The 23,143-nt window shown below is 41.7% G+C and overlaps 1 protein-coding gene across 12 annotated transcripts in view; it reads left to right on the forward strand.

The window, feature by feature from the left end:
* Nucleotides 1-23,143, forward strand: part of KCNMA1 (potassium calcium-activated channel subfamily M alpha 1) — an 838,033-nt gene that overhangs the window by 511,322 nt on the left and 303,568 nt on the right. For all 12 annotated transcript variants that reach the window (XM_063727600.1, XM_054522410.2, XM_054522412.2 and 9 more), the window contains exons 4-5: nucleotides 14,785-14,878; nucleotides 16,185-16,296. In XM_063727600.1, coding sequence (XP_063583670.1) covers nucleotides 14,785-14,878; nucleotides 16,185-16,296 — 206 coding nt within the window. The remainder of the gene's footprint in view (nucleotides 1-14,784; nucleotides 14,879-16,184; nucleotides 16,297-23,143) is intronic.

The following is a 23,143-nucleotide window of genomic DNA, read 5'->3' on the forward strand; positions in this document are numbered from 1 at the left end:
GATGAGTTTCTAATCCTCACTCAAGGCCTACTGCAAAAGTTAGGCAGAGGCGATCTTCTGCTTCCACAGTCCTTTGCTTCTTACTTATATTTGAGTACTACTGATCATAGTAGCTACCACTGACATAGCTTCCATCATGTGCTGGCCACTAACAAAGCAGTTCACGTTTACTAACTCATTTATTTCTCTCAACAACCTCAGGAGGTAGATATTATTTGCATTTTATAAATGAGGACACTGAGGCACAGCATGATTAAATATCTTATCCAAGGTCATACAAGGTAATCAGTAGAATTTTTAAACAAGCTGCTTTTGCATATCTGCTACCAGAAATTAAAATCTGGGTAGACTTCTCTGCTAAATGGAAAACTACTCCAGAGCAAGAATCATGTCTTACTGAATTATATGTCTCCAAAACCAGCATAGTGCCTGTCACCAAAGAAAAAATCTCAGAGACATTTGTTGAATGAATGTACAGACTATTGTTTTTGTTCAAAAAGATAATCCTTTTGAAAAGATGTCATTCAACTAAGCCTTTGAGTTTTTAATCTATAAGGAGAATAAATTGTGATCAAGTGGAAACAGCTGCATCTCAAGGAATGAGGAAGGTAGTGTCGGGAGGAATTCTGTGTTTCGCTTCTACCTGCATTCACTCCCATGTTCTGGGTGGTGCTCAAGTTTCAGTGGGTGTGTTAAGGTCTCACTGAGTGCGGAAGGTGAGGCAGTGCACTGCTCATTCACACTGGACCTAAGTTCCCTATCAAGGCTTCCATCATACACGCAGGGAATCAGAAGGCTGAACTCCTGGAGAACATTTTAGAAGGAGTAATTTATAAGCACGGGGCTTGCCCTTCCCCTATCAGAACTAGGAGGCAGGAATTGTGAGTTAGGACTAGACCGTACCATTTTCTGAGTTGTGTTCAATGTACCAGAGATCATAAAAGGCAGAAGATGCAAGAAAAATGATAACAAGCCTTATATTAAGCAGAGAGTTTACAGGAAACTAGTTTTTAGATATCCAATGTAGCCTTGATATTAGAGCGAAGCTTGATGAATCTCTACTGAATTTAAAACAGTATTATTACTCCTTTAAGAAAAATGTTAAGAAATATGTATATATATATCACATATATATGCTTTTTGCTGATGAATTGATTTTGATAAGAAATACCTTTGAGAATCTTACCTGTAACTAGGGTTCTGCTAAATGGTCAATATGTATGAGGTGAGCTCACTGTTCACCTGTCATTCATGCTGAGATGAAGAAAAGATGGCTTCACTTGAGAGTGTGGTTAACTTCAGGGTTATAAATGGCTTTCAGGGGTATAGATGCATAAAGTCCCTACCCTTGCACCACCCAAGCTTTCATGACTGTTGGGTTCCTTCAACACTACATTATGCCTTGAGATTCATCATGAGCTCTGTAACCAAAGTGTTAAGGATGTTGGCACTTAACTGTCTGTTATTTATCTGACCAGCTTCAGCTCTGCTTCTATAATGAACTGTAACTACAGGAAACCATGGTGTGTATCTTTATGTAACTGATGCCTTGTTTCTCCTGAATTTTCACAACATCTTAACAATTATGGTTGTTGTTAAAAACTATCATGAGGTTATTTGTTGAAGTGAAATACCTTATAAAAATACGTGCATATGAAAGGATGGCCAGGGAAGCCATTTCACTGAGTAACGGCCAGTTCTGTCCTCACCTTCCCTCTGTCTCGCCCCTCCTTGTCCCCAAAGCTGCCTCTTCTCGTGTGTAATGCCAGTGCTCTGTACAGTGTTCTGTTTAGAGTGGTTTGAACATTTTTCTGCCTGTGTCTCTCATTGCTGAAGTAACTCACCTCTCTCATATCGACTCTTACCCAGGAGCCGCACTGCAGACTCTTTGATGTAGGTCCTTTCTGCATGGCAGCTAAGGCCAAGCTGTGGTTTTCATTTGCATGATGCAACCTCCCCCTTTCGGTTGTCGCCTCCAGGTTAACCAGACTCTTCCTGCACTACCCATGCATGTTGACATGCTTTCCCCAATGGCCCTGAATGTGGTGAGCACTGGACGCATGCATGAATTAAAGCAGCGAGCATTCCGATACACTGAAGCACTGGGCCTGAGGCTTCTCCTGGATCATCCCTGTGGGCCCTCAGTTTGCTGTGATATCACAAAGGCCACCCTGTCCCTTGAAAATTCAAGACTAGGACATTGGAAAAGAGAGAAATAAATCTCCCGTTTTTAGGTTTATGCTGAGCAAAGACTAATGACAAATAATTAGAAGCTAGGACCAGTTTTCCAAGTAACAACCTACCTGATCATCAGTCCTATATGTTCCTGACTCCACCCAGGCGTGCACCAAGTGACCAGGATGATGATACCCTTTCATGTCTTTCTGAATAATGTTACCTGATTTGATTTTGCTTAGATCTAACAAATATCTAAATAAATAGATATACCTTTTAAAAGCACTTCTTGGGCTAAATGCCTCAGGAAATGCAATTATTGATCTTTCTCATAGTGTTTAGGAAAACCATTAATTCAACTTTAAAAGAAGTAAAATGGTACTACTAGGAAGAAATATCGCATTTGTTAAAGCATGTTGGCACTGCATTCAACATCATTGATTAGTAAATTGTGATCATTTTCTCTCCTTGAAATATATTTTTGTGCCTTAGGGCTGTCTAATGACTTACTTTAAAAGTGCTTTCTTTTCCTTATTTTTTTTTTAACTTGTATACTTCTTTGTTGTATTCTCAGAATGGACTTTTATAAAACACAACTTTCAGGATCTGTTTTCTCACTGGATTTCTTTTTTTGTCATTTCAAATAGATACTTTACATTTTAGACATGCCTTGGTTGTAAACTGAGAAAAATGAAAGGCAAGGCATTCCAAGATGTGATAATCCTAGGGTAGGAATAACAGTTCCTAGAGAATTCTTGATGATACTAGCTTGTCAGCATCCCTTAGCCCAAGACTAGGCACTAAGCAGTCAGAATGAAACAAAGCTGAATACTTCTTATCTTATTTTTATGTTTTCTTTATGAAATCTGATCTTCTACAATCTGGGGGCTTAGTAGATTGAAGCTCTTCCCACACTCCTTTTTCCTCCTATTCTATTAACCATATCCCATGTATTATATTGAAATGGACTTTGCTTAGAATTTCATAACATGTTCTTTTGGTAACCAGTAAAAAGATCCTTTGAATGGGAGCATTTCCCTTTTTGAAAGGAGCTTAAGTGGAATTACAGTACAGACCTGTGCAGGCAGGTGATCCTGCCCAGCACGTTGACATATTCTCACTTCATGAACGCTTTCATCTGGGGGCTTGGCAAAGGAAACATCTGATTCTCTTTTGTGAGATTCTTCAGTACAGAGACCCATTCTTCTTTCCCAGAAAAACACAGTGATTCCTCATAAAATGAAAGGATTTCTGAAGCCCAACAGAAAGTGGGGATACAGAGATCCATTCACGGAGACAGAAGAGAAAATCCTAAGAAATCAGCTTCCTGGAGCCATCCTAGGCCTCCCACAGAGATGTTTTTACAATGATAGGAATAACATCTCTAGAGAAGTTCAAAGATAGGACAATAAAATTAAAAGAAGGGCCTGCAGGAGGAAGCAAGGAGAAAGACACTTCACCCCACTGAGCAGGTAATTCATCATATTTCTTTCCAAATTTATACCCAAAAATCTAGTGGATGTCATTGATATGGTAGAAATAGCTATTTATTATTACTTTTCTTTTCCTGAGACAGAGTCTCACTCTGTTGCCCAGGCTAGAGTGCAGTGGTATGATCTTGGCTCACTGCAACCTCTACCCCCTGGGTTCAAACCATTCTCCTGCCTCAGCCTCCCGAGTAGCTAGGACTACAGGTGTTCACCACCACTCCCAGCTAATTTTTGTATTTTCAGTAGAGATGGGGTTTCACCATGTTGGCCAGGCTGGTCTTGAACTCCTGACTTCAAGTGATCCACCTGCCTCGGCCTCCCAAAGTGCTGGGATTACAGGCTTGAGCCACCACACTCAGCCAGCTATTTATTATTTCTGAAACATGGGCAGGGAAAACCTAATTTTGATAAATAAATGATTTTCAATGTTAATTAGAAGCAAAAAGGAAAGAAAAAAAAGGAAAAGAAATGTTCCAGGAGATGAGACATTACTTTCATGAAGTTGTCAAGAAGGAAATGAAAAGTGTGCATACTTGAAGATACGATTGTATAATCATAGGGGTTAATAAGTCAATGCCATTTTCCCTATTAATGATGATAATTTGTTTTAAAGGTAACTTATCGTGTCTGATTTTCCATGGTGGTGTTGGTTTCTACTGCCCAGGTCGCTTATGACATTCCTAAGGAGTGACTCTAGCCTTATACTCAGCAGACCCATGACTTCTAATCAGCAGCATCTCAGACACTCTGTTTTGGCCGTGAGGCTGCTAGGCTCTCAACAAAACTCCTAAATAGGAAAACTTACAAAACTTCCAGGCCTTAGCTGTCAGCCAAAGACGGAGCTAAGACACAGCTATTTTATTTCCTTGTGCAATAAAGGTGTAATTGTCTTCTATGCCAGATGTCAGAAAGACTTCTACCAGGTCTTTCTCTGTGTGTTCTTAAAAAAAATCCTCAACAGCAGCAACAACAACAACAACAACAACAACAACAACAAAACTTCAAGATGTTAGAAATAGGTATAAGCTATTATAACTATCCTTCAGCATCACATATAAATTCATGTGTAACTTTAAACAAGCTGGTGTCCTTGTGGTGACTATATATGTTATGTGACATTGTTTTCTGTTCGTCAAAGTGAAGCAGCAGATAAATGGAACAACTGTTTTTTACATAATTATTTTTTTTCCAGGTGTTCTCAGGCTTCCTACATTCAGGATCAGCAAGTCTTCAGCATTGGTACTCTTTGTTAGTGTAGACCTTGAGTGCCCTGCTGAGGGGCTTGCATGCCATTCTGCTTGAGTGCAGATGTGCCAAGAGGTACAAGAGTTGGAACTGTAATAGACCTCTTAGGCTACTGGCTGAAATACCAAGGTTCAGAATAAGAAAGAGATACGTCTCAGGCATCTCATTATCCCCAACTGTCAGTCCGGAACCCAGAACAGGCTGGTTCTAGCTGTCGATTCAATAGTTTTAGCTTCTGTACTCCAAATCCTTTCAGGTAGACCCATAGCAAGGTGCCATTGCCAGGGTCATGCCATCCAGGTATGACAGGACTATGTCAAAGCCAGGGAGGAGGGCAAGAAAAGGGAGTATAAGGCATAAGTTAAATAGGGGACTGGTGAGATGACCAGGGGAGGCCCAAAGAGTCCAAGGCAAACTTCTAGAGAAGGCTCAGACAGAATTTTGAAGTCTGCCTCTAGTAACAGCCCAAAGAAGTCCCACAGTGATTTGAAAGTCTGTTATGCTATGGGAGTACCAGCCTACCTGCCCAACCGTGCCCTGATTGGTCAGCCTTTGGCAAACAGAGAGCTCTTCTTTTCTCTTAGGAGCCTCTGCCGTCCCCTGTATGAATATGAGGGTTTCTTATTTGGGAAGCCTTAATATGAAGTGCCTTGAAACTGTACCCTGAGCTACTTTCTCTAGGATGCCCTCTCTTTCAGAAATGTGAGCTCCAGGCTGTTGCTCCCCAGTGGCTAGGGGTTGTTGGCTATCCCTGGTTATAGATTATTGTTTATCAGCCTCCTAGCACATAGGTGGCAATTTTTAATATCCAGAAAAAAAAGGCATAGGAAGCAGAATGTAGTGGTTATATGAATAGTCTATTCTTGTTTCCCTAGGACTAAATTCCTGTAGATGTGAGAGGAGTATGGATCCAGGGGTCAGAGATTCCATTCCCCATGCCAGCCTTTGTGTCTAGATTCTCAGCTTTCCATTCAGACCTGGGACTTCTCTTCTACTTCCTTTCTGCCATTTCTAATCACCTCATCTAGGCTGTCCTGTTTTGTGAGTGGTCCCAGAGTGGGGTTGGGGTTGGATGGAGAGCATATATTTGTGCTGGGAGGCTGGAGATATTTGTGTGTACATGTTGTGTGAGTGCCCACCCACATGAACCACTCCATACCTATACATGGCTCATTGACCCTGCCCTCAAAGAACTTTCAGTCTGTCTTCTGGTATATGTGCATGCGTGCATATGCATTTAGTGCTATTTGAATCATCTACTCCATCCCATTCCTCTTCTAGATAGATAAGGGCTTCCTAAAAAAAAGGGATGGCTAGAATCAGTGGAGGGAGTGGAATGAGTGAGTAGACTTGGTCAGTCATGATTCCTAAGACAGTTTAGTGAAAACTAAAATCAAGCAATACTTGTTTGGAAAGACTCTGTTTTATGTAGTAGCTTAGCTCTGATTTATTACATAAAAGTTGCTGGCAAATATGAACACTTATTCTACTCTGGTAACAACTGTGATTGAAATAATTGTAGTCTGCAGATAAGCTGGAGAAAACAAGCATTAGTGGGTAGGTTTTCTTGGACATCATTCCAAGAGTGTAACAGTGAAAAAGTACATGCTCTTACAGAAGAAAGCTTAGAAGAGAGATTTATAAGACATATGACTGGTTCAGATCTCTGCCTCTTATGTAGATCCGTGCTAAGCCAACCAGGCAAGGAAAGCTCTCATCTTTAAAAAAAAAACTAGGAAAAATGGAGAATACACAAACTCCTGTGGCCACTCATTAAAGTGACTCATGGCTTTCTCTGTCAAGAAATCTTGGCTAATTATTTAACATTTATGAGACTGTGTGGCTGCCTTCATGGAAATATAATTTTCACTTTTTCTTCTTTAATACTCTATAGAATTATACTAGGCATTTGTGAAATCTCACAATAGCTCAATGCACAGCCTGTTGGGCATTTGGATTACAATGCAACACCAGATAAAGAGGCAGTAAAGCAGATACAAATGAAAAAATAAATGAAAAAAATAGAAACAATTGATCCTATCAGTTTTTGTTCAGTTGAATGATTGCCTTTTGGGGGGCATTTTCTACAAACAGTTACTATTATCACTCTTATTATTACCTTAGTTTTAGAAATTACTATCACTTTTGAGTGCTGAGTCATCTGATTCATTCTTAGAACAACGTTGGGAATTCGTAACCTTATCCCCAGTTTACAGAAGAGAAAACAAAGACTTGAAGAGGTCAAATTATTTGCTTAAGATCCTATAGCTAGTAGGTGATAGGGCTGGAACTTTAACTCTTCCATTGAATTCTAAAACTACCTAGCTGCCCACCACTTTTGAGGTCAACTTGTAATGCCCGTATTTTGCTTTTGCTATACCTATCTAGGTCCATCGTGGATAACAAATATGGAATGAAGATGGGAAAGGAGGCTCTTAGTTCAGATATAATATTGAAGTCTTGTTAGATAAAATTTAAAAGAGCTTCATAACAAGCAAGAGGGTTCTCGCCACCTGAGTTTCTTGAAAACAAATGATCTGTGTGTGTTTTATTGAGAAATTTATAAGGAATTGACATATTCCATTCTCTCCATTAGCAATCTATGTCATTTTCTTTGTCTCCTAGAAGAATGTTTTATTCTTAGGAATAATTATTCAGGTAGACATCCTGAGCCTTACAACTGTTCTGAAGTCAACTGCTATCATTGTTTCAGGAGTCTCCATATTACTCAAAGCTCAAGAATACAGAGCATATACGGATGCTAAAGAGTTGTGAGGGTTTTTATACTACTTTCCAGTATGCTCCAATTCATTTCAACATGGAATACATATATTTGTGGCTATTGGATCACATCTCTTCAGCTGAGCAGAGCTATAATTAGAAGCCTGCTGCCATCAAAAGGATTAATTGTCCTGTTGATACAAACCCATAACTGATGACTTCCCAGTAAAGCCAGTTAAACAACCAGCTGGCATGGGATCATAATCGATCAGTACTGCAGAGAAACAAAAACTGTTTTCTATTTACATTAGAGCCATTTCAAGGTCTAAGAAAAATGTTTTAAGTTTAAAAAAGGGGGGCCCATTTTGATGTTATCATTGTTACTATCGATGAGTGATGACCACAAACTGACCCGTCAAAGATAACCACATCTTAGAAGATAACTACTCCATGATGTCTGGGATAAAGTGAAGAGGCTTTATTCTGTTTGGTAAAACTAAAAACTACACAATTTATTGAACACACGCCCCGTCCAGTGTAAACATGAGAAGAATCGATATTAGAAAGATAAACTCTTAGGTACACAGCTCTGGTAAGATAAGTAAAATGGCAGCATGAAGAAAACCAAAAGAATACAAAGCTTTCAGCTTGGATCCCATCAGGTTCAGGGCAGTCTTGGAGTGTTGTCCCAAGTTCAGGAGAAAATGTTCTATATAAATATTATTGCTTTCTTGATGATGAATTCATATCATGTCATTCACACTAAATCCATTATTGTTATTAGCTCACAAAATATTTTTCTGTGATCTTAAATTTTATGAATAATAATATCAGTTTCTAATTTGAAGTACATTGCAAAGACTTGCCTCCTTTTAAAATTAGTCTGTCTCATAATATTCTGGCTGGCTAGATGCTTTTATTCCAGTGTAGGCAGTTTATCCAGGATATCCAGAGGTAGCCAGGAAAACTTCAAATCACTTAGACCTACTCTCTCGGTTATAGATAGATTCCATAAAAATCCATATCTATATGATGTCATCTTTTTTATTTATTTTGATTGGATCAAATGGGATGCAAAGCTTATTAATCATCTTGTTCATAATTAAGAGTCTTCAGAGTATCTAAGTATTATCAGCTTTCATTATCTTCATCCTTGTTCTCCTAGAATAGGAGAGGGTGAGGGAAAATTGGGCCACTTGAAGGGTCATTCATCTTTAATCAGATGGATAACTGGGAGTTATTCCTCTATAAGCAGAAGAACTTCCCCTCAGCCGACGGGATCAGTCTTCCTGATACCACCGCTCCACACGGGGTCCCAGAGAGGACTTCTGAGGATTATTAGTGTCCCACATGACAGTCTCTACAGAGCAGGGTTAGAGTTAGGTACAGGTTGAATACATCTGCTTCCTCTGCATTTTCCTAGACCACCCAACAGACACATGAGTTTTTTTTCTAGGGCAGTTTGTCCTCCTCTATGAAGGATTTATGAATCAATCAACCCCCATCATTTTTGCATGAGCTCAAGGCGAGGCTCTGTAGATAGCAGACACTATGTCTTATGCTTCCTCTTCCTCTCCAAGAAGGCTGCACTCCATCTGGAGAGGAAGTGGTATGGCACAAGGCTAGTGGGTCTGTATCCTAACTCTATGACATAGCTGCAGGGTCTTGGTTGGATGTCTGAGCCTCTGCTTCTCTGTCTGTAAAATGGGGATTATAGTACAATATCTCCTTTATTCTGCCATTTTGTGAGGACCAAATGCAATAGCATATGTAAATTTTATACAATTGTCAGGTATTATTACACTGAATTGAAGAATAATTGAATATGAACATAATGAGACAGTTTAGAGTTTTTTTCCTCCCAGTAGCATGGGAATTCAGAGATGGGAGAGGTCAATGAGGGCACAAGTAGTTTGCTGAATCAAGCCTTGAGGTTGGCCTCGAAGACTGCCCAAGGTTTGAACACAAAGAGTAATCAGCAGTTGAAGAGGCCACAGAGAAGGCATAGATTTAAAATTAGGGAATACGTGGGTCACATTCATGAAATAATGAAGGCAAGGGTTTGGACTGAAACATAGTAGAAAATAAAGTAGGAGATGTAGGATGAGTTTAGGTTTTAGAAATTCTTCCTAGCCAGGCTTAGAGTTACTGTATGAAACAGGCAGGGACCGTGATGGTGGATGAATGACATTTTTAATTAAATTAATTTGGTAACATTGCAGAGGTGAGACTAGGAGAAGAGTCTAGAATCATTAGGCTTATTGCATTGACTCATGTCTGTGGTGCTGTGGGCCTGAATTCTGCCTGTCCATAATCCTGGTGGGAATTGAGAGGGCCCCATTCAATTTAAAAAGGGACTAGCCACAAGAGTGAGGAGAATTTCAACGTTGGAAATTATTTCACAAAATGCTATCTTGTTCCTCAGCCAGTCCCGTCCCCATTAAATCATCTTGGGTGTGTGTTATTGTTGTTGTTATTCTTAAGCTACTTACCATTTCTTTATCCCTTGTAAATGATGGTCTCCATAACCCCTCCCCATCTGTACTTCATCATTTTTCCTTTTAATCTTAATCTAAAATGTGCTCAGCAGGTACTCTCTGATTGTTAATTGGAACATCCACTGGTGAAGCTTGCACAGTGGCATTGCAATTGCTTCCCTGTATCTTTTTAATTTTTTCACCCCCTTGTTCGCATCTGAAACAGAAAATGTCTGTTCAACCCCTTGATCCCAGCAATTAGCTAAGTGGTATGCAGCTGGTTATCTGGGGGCTGGCTCAAACACTGAATCATCTCTGTTCAGGTCTGAATGGGAAGCTTCTCGAGCAGCAACACCTATAATTAGTGTGTAGTTGCAAGAAAGGTTTTTTGGGAGTGGCAGGTCTCAAAGCGGTGTTCCCAGACGAGCAGCATCCCCATTATCTGGGAAACTGTGAGAAATGCAAAATCTAGAGCCCCCACCCCAAACCTACTAAATCAGAAACTGGGGATGGAGCCCAGCAAGATTTTAACAAGCCCTCCAACTGCATGCCAAAGTTTGAGAACCACTACCCTGGAGAAGTAGCTTCACAGGGTTCGGCAGCCAGACTCAGGGAGGTGGGAAAACAGACTGCAGGAAACCCAGGGAAGTTTAGAGGCTGCGAGGAGGGGGTGATCCTTCCCTCTTGGAGATGAGGAAGATACCCAGAGGAACCACTGCTAGCAGTGAGGTTTTGTACTTAGAGCTCCTGCCCTCTGAAAAAAATCCTGGGTAGCCCTCCCTTGCCTTGTGCTCTGAAAAGATAAGTTCTTAAGTCAGTCTTCGGGAAGGTCTGTTGGATCTTCCTGCTCAAGAGTCTTTTTGAAAATTCTATTACTAAGTAGATGAGGAAAGAGAAACATTTCCCACTTTGGGTGAATCTCATTTTCCTCTGTAGAGGCATCTAAATGCTGAGGATATACTTACTTGATGGCCAAGAGGAAACAGGAGTTTGTATTTCAACCTCTACCCTACAACTGAACATTTACTCCATAAGAATCAACTCTTTACTGAGGCTCTTTTGAAGGTGCTCAGTCATGGAGTCCTGGTCAACATGCTAAATTTGCCTGTGGTTTTAGTATCACACTTATTTCATGGATTATGGGAGCCTAGAAATGAATAGTCTGCCACTTACCAAGTATCTTGTATCCTCTAATTATTAAGAGGACATAAGTTAAGTTAGTTAACCCGTAGCAATTTAGGGTAAGTCAGTTCTCTACTACCAGAGGCAGAACTAGTGTTATTTCAGTTCGTAAAACTCCACTTTTTTTTCCTATTGGCAACATATGCCCATGTAAATCCTTCTGAGGTGGATATGCCTCATCAGACTGAGTCTGTGTGTGATCCAGAGTCACTTTCCTTTGTAGTTTTTTTTTTCTTTAAAGCACAATTTCTTTGCTAGCTTTTGAAGTTTCTGTGTATCTAGACAAGGAAACTCCTCCTACTTTACACAAGAAGGGAGAGGTGTTTGTATTTCATTCTCCATCCTATAATGTGCGTTAATCATTAAGATGAAGTCTCTTTGGGAGGAAAATAAATCCTGGTTGATATGGCCAACTCTTTTGTTGTTGAAATATGTATTCTTTTTTTAAAGGATCATTGAACTTCTCCATGGGTTGTTTCCATTTGGGGAATGAAATAATGGGGCTTTGGAAGCTCCACTCTGTGGTCTCTGATTGTGCGAGTCTGTGAACTATAGGCACTCAGAGGACTTATCTCAGAGGGGATCTGATAAACAACAGTTCTGTTGCCACTTGAAAAAAATCAGGCAGGACATTTCTCCTGGGGCTGTAGTGGCAAGCAGGAAATAGCTAAAAGGGATAGAAAGTACATTGCCCGATCACTCATCCTGTATGGGTCTTTTGTCCCAGAGTTTCCTGCTTCTCTGCCTGCCCCCTGCCCCCTCATATTATTGAGGTATGCTCATATTACCTGCCAGCTCCAGCCAGAGGAAAAGCCACCCGCGCCAGTGGCATCATTTACTTCCTTTAGTATTTCAGCTCCAAGTCTAGTACTCAAGGAATGATAATGAAACATGATGAAATCGGTTCTAAATTTTTTGAAAGGATTAGAGAAAAGGAAAAGGTCTTGTATGGCTTCAACATGGTTTCCTGTAAACCTTAACCTGTTGTTAAGGTGCGTTTTTCAACACCCATGTCCTGTAGCTTCAGGCCCTCTCACTGTGGCCATTGAACATAAGCATTATGAGGAGGGATGACAGAAAGGACCAGGAAGGTAAGAAACAGTGGAGAAGTCACTGCAGCCAATTCCTTATGCTCTTCTCAATACCTCTTTCCATTTATGTTGAATCCAAGTATCCTCTGTGGCATTCAGCTCACATCTCTCCCCCAACTATTCCATCTTCTACCACAGCCTAGCAAATATTTTTCCAATTAGCTGTATTTCTAGGTTACCACCAAATTAACCACAGAGGCCATGGGATTAATAGGAGCTAGGGAACTCACGACGGCCCCAAATATGCCACCAGTAACTCCACCAATAACGACTGTGAGGGCAACTGTAAGGTTTTGGCCTTGGTGAAACAATAGTCAGTTTTCCATGATAGTCTTGGAAACCAAGCCCTTTTTTCTCTCCCCTTGACTGCGTATACATCTATCTTGATGAGTATGAATTTATAATGCACAGCTACGTGAGTCCCCGCTGGCACAAGTGAGCACCTGAGTACAGTAGTTACCTACAGATCTCCCCATCCTTGCTTGCTTATTCTCTGACACACACACACACAGACACACACACCCCATTTACTCTTTAGTAACGTATCCTGCTGGTGGCTTCCATAGCATAGAGATGCATTGTCTCTTCAACCCTGGAATCTATAGGATTTCTGGTCAACCTAGTTACTGTACATTTTTCACTGCAACTAGAATGGCTGGGAACTCTGACACCCATGGACCTTTGGGTCTTGTTTTTGAAACAAAAACAAGCACCCCCATGGCCTGAGAATTGCAGAAGTGTCACCGATTCACTGTAGCCTGGATTTTCCTTTTTTCATCGAAATTAGTACCTGTGTAGGAGAGCAGGCCTAGAGCCATGGCAGGCTGTGATGTTTGGCTTCCTTGCTTATGTCTCCTTTCAGCATTGGCCTAACCAAATTCCATGCTGTCTTTCTACCCAATTCCCTACCTTAGTGAAAACCTGGCAATTGTCGGTTTTTTTTTTTTTTTTAAGAACTGTTTTTCAGTGTTGTTTTTTGTTCAGTCCACCTAGTTTGTGAATGCAAATATAGGTTACTCTTAATGCTTGTCTGGAGATTTTTCCACGTGATTTGGGAGATGACATAGGGCATGTTTGACTTGTAGCAGAGATGAAGAATGGATAAATCCAGTGCATGGAACATGATCGGAGATTCCCACAGACTGACTAACTTACCCTGCCTCTAAGTGGGCCCCGAGTTCCTCTGCTGCACAGATTCCTGCCTGTTGAACAGCCAAGCGTTGTCCTTACAGAAGTGCAACTATACTAACTGGTATTGCACACAGTGATTTCCAAAGTGGCACTACGAGGAAATCCTTCATCTTCCATTTCTCAAGCTGGCCCTCTCCTGGAGGGAGGAGGTCTATGTCACTTCCCTTTAGCTAAAGTGTTTTGCTTCTCTTGGTATTCTGTCTTCTTTCCCTCACCTCACTTCACCTTCACGTTCCTGGCCTGGGTGTTACTATTTACCTACTGATCACAGAATACTATATGAATTTCCATTCACAGCTTTGAGTGTCTATGAGGCTTTCCTACTTCTCACCCAGCCCAAACCTTGGGACTTTCCACACACTGATCCTCTGATCAGTTTGACACAGGAAAGCACACAGAAGTCTTGTACCAGTTTGTATAGTAGTACCCTTTTGAATTGGCGACTCTTGAAGTAGAGTGTGCTAGGGGTTTGCATTGGCTGCTGGACACACACACCAAGTCAATTAGCATGCATGCCAAAAAAAAAAATTAACCCTTAGAGTACTGCTTCAACCTTTTTGTTTAATGGTCTGAATTTGACTGGTCGGACAATGCTTCTTTCCCCAGATCCGAGTCCTGCACAGAAAGTCTGTGCTTAATCTAGCCAGAACCTCACCCAGGATCCTCTCCTCTCTAGCTTTCTTGAGATGCTCCTGGGTCCTGTATTTATTAATCAACTAATGGTTTTTAAAAGGTCCAAAACACAACCACTGTGTTTAATTGAAAACAGGCCCCACTGCCAATGCGTTGGAGGGCATGAGGAACTGTGTTTTAGCTTTGGTATGTGTCCTCTCAAAGAAAGAAAGAAGTTCTTTAAGGGTTAATATGAAATTAAGGAATTTGGAGGCCTCTCCTGCTTGTCCTTCCTCCAAGGTATCTGCATGATCCTCTTTAGATTCTTAGTTCAACTGCTGAATGATGATAAAAAAATCATAGATATATAATAATTTCAAAAACAGTAAATAAAAGAACAGTAGTTCCTGAATGGTTGAATGGAAAGACCCCTTGGCAATGCTTGCTTGATGATCCCAGGAGGCAGAAAGACCAAATGTTTTCTTTTATGAATATTCATTTCATCGTCTACCCTAAGCACTACCACTTCTCAGCATCATGGGAGACTGGATGATACTACCTGTCATTTACCTGTTGCTTTTTCTTCTTCCTGTCTAATAGCCCAATAGAATCCTGCCAGAATTTCTACAAAGATTTCACATTACAGATCGACATGGCTTTCAACGTGTTCTTCCTTCTCTACTTTGGCTTGAGGGTAAGTTTGTGCAACATTGTTCAGTATCACAATGAGGTGTTTCAGTCTGGGACTCAGGGATCATCCCCCTCAGCCTCTGCTCTTGCAGTCAAGATAAAACCCAGTGTTTCCAGGAGAAACAGCACACCTGCATTCTGATTTTCAGTCTGGGAGAGAGCCCTCTCCTTAGCAAAGCATTTTCTGGAATTCACATCAGTTTTGTTTCAAGGGGGAGAAATAGGGATTGAAGAAAAATGATGATGTATCCACTGGTGGATTGTTTCTCATCTCTCTATTCACACAATGCCATCTTCTCTTAAAAATTAAATATAAATAGGCTGGGTGTGTGGTGGCTCACGCCTGTAATCCCAGCACTTTGGGAGGCTGAGGCGGGTGAATCACCTGAGGTCAGGAGCTCGAGACCAGCCTGACCAACATGGTGAAATCCCATCTCTACTAAAAATACAAAAGTTAGCCAGGTGTGGCGGCGGGCGTCTGTAATCCCAGCTACTCAGGAGGCTGAGACAGGAGAATTGCTTGAACCCGGGAGGCAGAGGTTGCAGTGAGCTGAAATCACGCCACTGCACTCCAGCCTGGGCAACAGAGTGAGATTCCATCTCAAAAAAAAAAAAAAAACTAAACAAAGGTAAATAGGAATAAACCTCTTCAGCTCTTAAAATTATGTTTAGCAGTGTTCACTTAGCTGAGCCCTGAGAGAGCAGTTGTGAGTATGAATGAAAGGAGGGTGAGGAGAGTAGATGGACAGAATTGTGTGTGTGTGTGTGTGTGTGTGTGTGTGTGCATACATATGTGCTTTATTTATAGTTATATTTACATGAATGAGTCTAATAAAAGTAAAATCACCCAATCTTCCCTATGAAGCTGTTGGGAACCACAGAAAAATACACTGCCTGATCTTTCTCTAAGACTAGCATAGCGTATAGTTAGTCTATATAGGGCTCTCTATGGGGCACTAGAAAACGTGTGTGTCTGATCATAAAAGCACGTGCTTTGTGTAGATATGAGAAGGACATAACGTCTCCCTGCAGACCTTAAAAATTAAATAGAAATAGGCCAAGTGTGGTGACTCCTGCCTGTAATCCCAGCACTTTGGGAGGCTGAGGCGAGTGGATCACCTGAGGTCAGGAGCTCGAGACCAGCCTGGCCAACATGGTGAAATCCCATCTTTACTAAAAATACAAAAATTAGCCGGGTGTGGTGGCCCTATGAAAATTCAAAACTTACCCTTTGACAAAAGAGTGTACATTGGATGCCGGCACCATGCTTCTCATGTTTTTTTCTCTTTCTTATTTCTTCTTTCCCCCAGTTTATTGCAGCCAACGATAAGTTGTGGTTCTGGCTGGAAGTGAACTCTGTAGTGGATTTCTTCACGGTGCCCCCCGTGTTTGTGTCTGTGTACTTAAACAGAAGTTGGCTTGGTAAGTCAGCCTCTCTTCCCTTCTCCTTCCTGGTTCCTGAGTCATGGCTGAAGGACAGAATTTGCAGTGGACGAGGGGGCTGTCTCCCTACAAACAATGTTGTATGTATTAATGTGAACAACGGGCTCTTGGAGTTTTAGAAGTCGATGGTGGCAGCTCTCTTTGGAGCACTAAACCCCAAAGGGTTTGCGCAGTTTGTGTTTCAGGTAGTGCAGTTTTGTCATTGTCAAAGCCTAGTGGTCATCACTGTCACAGCCAGGGCCTTTATGTTCATGGTTCTGTCACTTTTCATTCAGGAACTTAGAGTCAGGACTGGATTAAGAAGCCCATGGGGGTAAGGCCAACTTTCCGAGTGGCTGGCTCAGGTACCCCAGAGGCCTGCCTGCCAAAGTTAGCTTTGGTCTGCTTCCAAAAAGTGGGTTCTGCATGGTCTATTTATAGGTACAAGGTTCTTTGGAGGGCAGGGAGAGATGAAGCTTCTTGAGTCATCTCTCACCTTACAGGAGACTGAGGTCCCTTTCTGTGTTAAGGGGAGAGTGCTGCTGGGCTGTACTGTACAGGGCACTTCCTGGACCAGGACTAGAACACTTTAGTGGGGAAAGTAACTTGACCAGAGGATAGTCATGGAAGCCCAGGGCTTAGAGAGACAGTTTCAAGTTTCTCATTGCTGCGTTGATTTCATTTTTTCCCTGAATTCAGAGTATTCCTGCTGTCATGGGGTCTAGTAGGGAAGAAGGCAGGCTGAAACAGAACCTGGAGGACTATTTGTGGGTTCCTTCTGTCCTTATTTTTAGGATTTTTGGCTTAATTATTTAAAAAGTAATATGCATGCCTTGTAATCAATTAAAACACAGATGTGTGAAGAATGCATTCATCATCTTTTCCCCTTGCATCCATCACTGCCTCCTCCTTTAGACACCCAGGGTTCCCAGGCCTTCACGTGTGCACACATAATAGTGTTTTAGAGATGGTGGTGTTTGTATAAGAAATTGTACCAAATAATTACATTGCACCACAATTTGGCTTCCTAACTAATCATGATGGACATTCCTTCAGCACTGTGATAACTCATTTTGTAAGAGTTGCATAAAATTCCATAATTTGTTTGTATCACAGTATATTCAGCCATAACCCTAAGACCACCTGAATGTTTTCCTTTTCCTTTTATTGCTGCTAGAAACAATGGTTTAATAAACATTGTTATTCATATATTTGTATAATTCTATTTCTATCATAGTTCCAGGTTCCTGGAAGAGAAATTGCTGGTTCAAAGAATATGTGTATTTTCTTTTGTGCAGACATTGATGGATAACTTAAAAAATGTTGTGTCAAGATAGGCTTCCACTAGCAATCAATTTTGGTGCCATTGCTAGCACTGGGAACTTATTATATACCTAGTGTCAAGTATTATTTTTTAAAAATAAGCATCTTCTTAATATAGTATGTGTGGTAATCTCTATATTATATGCACATACACATGTGTGCATGTGTATATGTATGTATGTGTCCATATTCTAAAAAGATTTCTTTTGCTACTGGTTTTCTCATTAGAATTATATTCTCTTGCTCTAAGGAAAAGTTCGTTTTGGGCCTGAGATATGCTTGGTTAGACTGGATTTTTTGCTTATCGTATTCTGATTCCTCCTTATTTTCTCCTTATCCTGATGAGGCTAGTAGAGTCACACACAAATCTGAGAAGTGTCCTCATTGTAACTTACATGTCCCTGGGTGCCAGCGGTCCCAGCCGCTGCAGCTTCACTGTTAACTGGCTTTGTGACCTGGGAACTCACTTTTCTTCACCTAGCCCGTTGTTTTTCATCTGTAAGATAAAGATTTGGCTAGATGATTTTGAAGAATCTTTTAGCTCAGAAAGTCTTTAAGGCTCTTGAGTCATTAATGGGAAATTTGGGATCTAGGTCATTGGGGTGGACAGGGAAGCTAGAAGAATTCTATCAGCAGCATCCCTGAGTCAAAATTATGGATAAGTCGTTAACAGGGACTCCTTTTAAAACATCTTGTTGCTGAGAGTTCAAACACATACCCATGCACACACAGGGAAATCGACAAGGAAGGGGAGAGGCGGGTTCTGCCTTCTTCACCGTGCTGTGCTTAATTACCCTGTGCACTCGAACAACCACTTTGCTTTTCTGGATCCTCAGTTTTCTCATCTGAAGAATGGGGGTTTAAATGAAATTACCTTCTAGTCCTCACACTTCATGAATCTGCAGTTTCTGCCAGTGTCCATTCTCTCTTGGTCCCCTGTGGGCCTGGGTGATGGAAGGGCTCCCTGGTGACTGTGGTGGAGACATCCTCCTCTGCAGTGAGCAGAACATGCCCCCAGTAAAAGTGTGGAGCCCAGCTTCCTTGTGGTGAGTGACACGTTCCCTGAAGCATTTTAGGGCCAGGAGTTCTGGTATGCTTTGAAATCCATAGCCTTCTTGTGGATGATTTAATTCTGATTTTTGGAGATATGTTGTGATCTCATAAAAAATCTATTGGCACAAACACAGAATGGGGGTGAAAAATAATTGAATAGGAAATAAAAGAGGTGGAAATGAATTTCTAATGAGATACATCTTTGTATCAACTATGGTCGCTTTCCAAAAGAAATGTGCTCTAAATGTGCTACCATTTGCATATTAATATTTATTGAGCACCTACTATATGTCAGGTACCATTCCAGATGATTGGGAAACAACAGTGAAGAAATAGAGTCCTATCCCCCTACGCTCCTATACTGCAGTGTGGGGAAAGCAGGAAACACTGAACCTAATAAGGAAGTAAATGATACGGTATGGTTAGGAAGCATAAGTACTATTGAAATTGAACACATAGAACAATAACCTTTTGGGCTATGAAATAATAATAACAAAAATAAAGAAACCTCTTTCCTCTTGTAGGAGAAAGCACCTTTAATGAAATGCTTCAGGTTCTTTGGTAACGAAATCTCCTTGGGTGAGATCTAAAACTGATCTCCCTGCTATGGAAGAGAATTCAGTATAGTAATATTTCAAGGCGGTTCTCATCTGACTTAATACATGAGTTATTACATTGTGAAACAACTATTGTACCGATGAGCTTCCAGAGAGAAAATGAACATTTGCATGAGATATGACTTATAAAGGAGAAGAAATAATCCCATTAAATAGGGGCATTTCAGGTGTGGCTGCCCTTCTCCTGGAAAGTGGAAGGGTGCTGCCTTCTGTGGCTGAGGTTTGGGATAAGATGCAGGAAACCGAAGTGTATCCCAGTTCTCCTGCACAAACTTTCCCAGCCCTGCTGAGGGTACAGGACTGTGCAGTAGCTGGCTCTATGGGAGATAAAAACCAGAGTGAATGCAGGGTCCCTGCCCTTACCTGTCCCAGAACGCTCCCCACACCATGTTTAGTTTTCAATTGTCGGCATATGATTGCATGTTGTATAGTACAGAATATATTCATTGCGCACATCATCCTAGTGCATGTAATGGTGTACTCATAGAGACACTAATATGTAGTCAGCTTCTACTGTGTGATAAGCACTCTGGAAAGCCCCTCACAGACATGGACTCACTTAATCCTCAGAGCAAACTTATGAGGCAGGACTTGTCATTTCCCCATTTACAGATGAGGAAACTGAGGCTAAGAGAGATTATCTTGTCCAAGGTCACATCTCCTGGGAGTGGTGGTAGGGGCGCATACCCCAATATGTGGTCTGACTTTATGTCCACACTCTTCCTCTGCTTTTCTTTCTGTGTCCTTACCCTTGAATGATTTGGGGTTGGGAGGCCTGAGTTGGGAATGACAGGGCTGGTTTTGCTGCGTTGTGTTGGCATCCCTCCATTGGTGCTTACTCATAAAGGGCTTCACTCCAGGCAGGAAGGGAGGGAAGAGATCTTATTTAAGACTCCGTGTTCTTCTGGCTCCTCTTCCCCCTCCTCCTTGCCCACCTCCAGTTTCTAGAAATGCCAGGAGGACCAGAAGAACACAGAGCTAGCCTGGTGTCTCCCGAGTCCTAGTGCCCCTCAGCAGCTTGGAGATCCGACCTGCTCCATCTGGGACAGAGAGACTGGGGCTTAAGCACATTCCCAGATATTGGCGCAGAGTAGATTAAAGCTCAGCTCTGAGCTCCACCAACTCAGTCCACATCTTGGCTAAACCACTTGCTGATGGGTCACTCAGCATGAGCATTTTATCTGCCTCAGGCTCAGTTATCTCACCTGTACAATGGGCTAATTATAGCACCCACATCATAGGGATTCACCGAGGTAATGTGAGTATAACAGCATGTACTTCATAAGAGCTTAATGAACAGAAGCCAGGATTACCTTGGTCTCTCTTTCTAACCTACCCATCATATTTTAAAGCACCGCAAGAGAAAACAAACCAGAACAGAATAAAAAATAAGGCAGCGGATGTGAGGACACTCATGTCTGCAAGCAGCAAGACGCTGCTTATTTTAATTCCTGCCCCCACCCACCAACTTATTCATTTTGTTTCCCTTACAAATCCCAACCTCATTAAAATAAATGCACCTTGAAATGAGAGCTTTATCTTATTTTGAGATTTGAATAACATGCTCCAAGAAGAACTCATTTGTCCGTCTGTCTCATTCTTTTTTGGGAATGTATCCCCATGGTGGGTCAATGGGCTGTGCTGCCCCTGTTTGTGTGTATGTTTTTTTGTTTTTGTTTTTGTTTTTTTGAGTTTCGCTCTTGTTACCCAGGCTGGAATGCAGTGGTGCGATATTGGCTCACTGCAACCTCTGCCTCCCGGGTTGAAGCGATTCTCCTGCCTCAGCCTCCCTGATAGCTTGGATTATAAGCACTTGCCATCACGCCTAGCTAATGTTTGTATTTTTAGTGGAGACAGGTTCGCCATGTTGGCCAGGCTGGTCTCGATCTCCTGACCTCAGGTGATCTACCTGCCTCAGCCTCCCAAAGTGCTGGGATTACAGGTGTGAGCCACTGCACCTTGCCTGTGTGTATGTTTTTGTTGAGGGTGATCTTGTGGGATTTAAAGAAGGGAATAGGGGGAAAGTAATGATGCACTCACCAGCCAGTTTTCTAGCCCATTTTTATTTACCTACTGTGTGCTCAGCACTGGGATGAGAGGAACACATGCCGGGCCACCTTGTATCCTACTGGTACTGTGATTTCCAACACCATCCCCTGTTCTTTGACTGATGAAATCAGTGTATGATAAGGAACCATGGTCATTGGAACCATGATTGGAAAACCATAAACTTGATTCTATTGTCTGTATCAGAACTGGCCTTAGACCTTAAACCTTAAAACCTTCAGTAAACTCTGCTAGAAAATAGAAAACTCTGCTGGGAAATAGAAAAATGAGTTAATGCCCAATCACAGGGCAATTGCAATGATGTAGGGTATCTGCTTATAAATATATGCCCAAACAGTCCTTTTTTTGTGTCAGAAGGCAATAAAAACAGGATTATATAAAAAAGCACAGGTGCTTAAAAACAACAACAGCAAAAGGACAAAACATTGTTCCTGTTTGAGACTAAGGTTTCAATCTCATTTTGGAACCAAAATAAACACACATGCAGTGACAGCAGGTAACACTACCCACTATATAATTAAGCCTGTAATTGCAAGGTACAGGCTGTAAAGGCTGTGGGAGTTCAGAGGAGCAAGAGCCCATGTGGGTGGGAGAATGAGGATAGGCTTCTGCGAGAGGCTGGGGCTCAGTAGAGGCTGCAATGATGGGCTAAGACAGGGAGAATGAAGCCTAGTGTGTGTGGAGCATGGTATGTACCCACAGAAGCTAATACCAGCCTAGAGAAGAAAGTGGCCTTGCTACTTGGGAGGCTGAGGCAGGAGGACCCCTGAGCTCAGGTGTTTGAGTCCAACCTGGGCAACATAGTAAGACCCTGCTAAAGAAAAGAAAAGAAAAGAAAGAAAGAGAGAAAGAGAGAAAGAGAGAGAAAGAAAGAAAGAAAGAGAAACAGAGAAAGAGGAAGGAAGGAAAAGAAAAGGAAGGAAAGAAAGGAAAGGAAGAAAGGAAAGAAGGAAGGAAGGAAAGGGAAGGAAGGAAGAAAGTAAAGAAGGAAGGAAGAAAGAAAAACAAGGAAGGAAAGAAGGAGGAAGGAAAAGAAAAGGAAGGAAAGAAAAAAGGAAAGAAGGAAGGAAGGAAAGAAGGAAGGAAGAAAGGAAAGAAGGAAGGAAGGAAGAAAGAGAGAAGCTTTGCTGAGTGCCAAGCATCAGCCTCACAACCCTGCAAAATGGTATAGTAGTTTTCTATTTCCAAGCAGTTCTGTGGGTGAGACGTCCAATATGGGTCTCTCCAGAGGCTCTAGGGAAGATTCCATGTCCTTGACTTTTCCAGCTTCTAGAGGCCGCCTACACCCCTTGGCTCATGGCCCCTTTCTCCACCTTCACAGCCAGCAACTGAGGGTGCATCCCCACCTTGCATCACTCTGATCTTGCTTCCTGCCATCTCTTCTTTGCCTCCCTCTTCTACTTTTAAGGACTCTTGTGATTACATTGGGCTCACCTGGATACTCCAGGATACTCTTCCCATCTCCAGGTCAGCCTATCAGCAACCTTAATTTGCCTGCTGTGTTAATTTCCTTCTGGCACGTAGATGATCATATTCACAGGTCCCAAGATTAACAAGGACATCTTTGAGGGTCATCGTTCTGCTTACCAAAAGGGGCATATTATTATTCCCATTATTATTTCCAAAGAAGAATCTGAGGCTCTGAGGGGTTGAGTAACTTGCCAAAGTCAGAGCCCAGAAGAGGGAGCGCTGGGATCCGGGCCCCTGTTCAGATGTGCCAAAAGCTCTGCAGAGCCTTTTGGAGTCCTTTGCTCCAGGGGTCATTCACGGCCCTTTGGGGCCGTGCT

Source organism: Pongo abelii, chromosome 8, assembly GCF_028885655.2.
Source record: "Pongo abelii isolate AG06213 chromosome 8, NHGRI_mPonAbe1-v2.0_pri, whole genome shotgun sequence".
Taxonomy (NCBI): Eukaryota; Metazoa; Chordata; class Mammalia; order Primates; family Hominidae; genus Pongo; species Pongo abelii.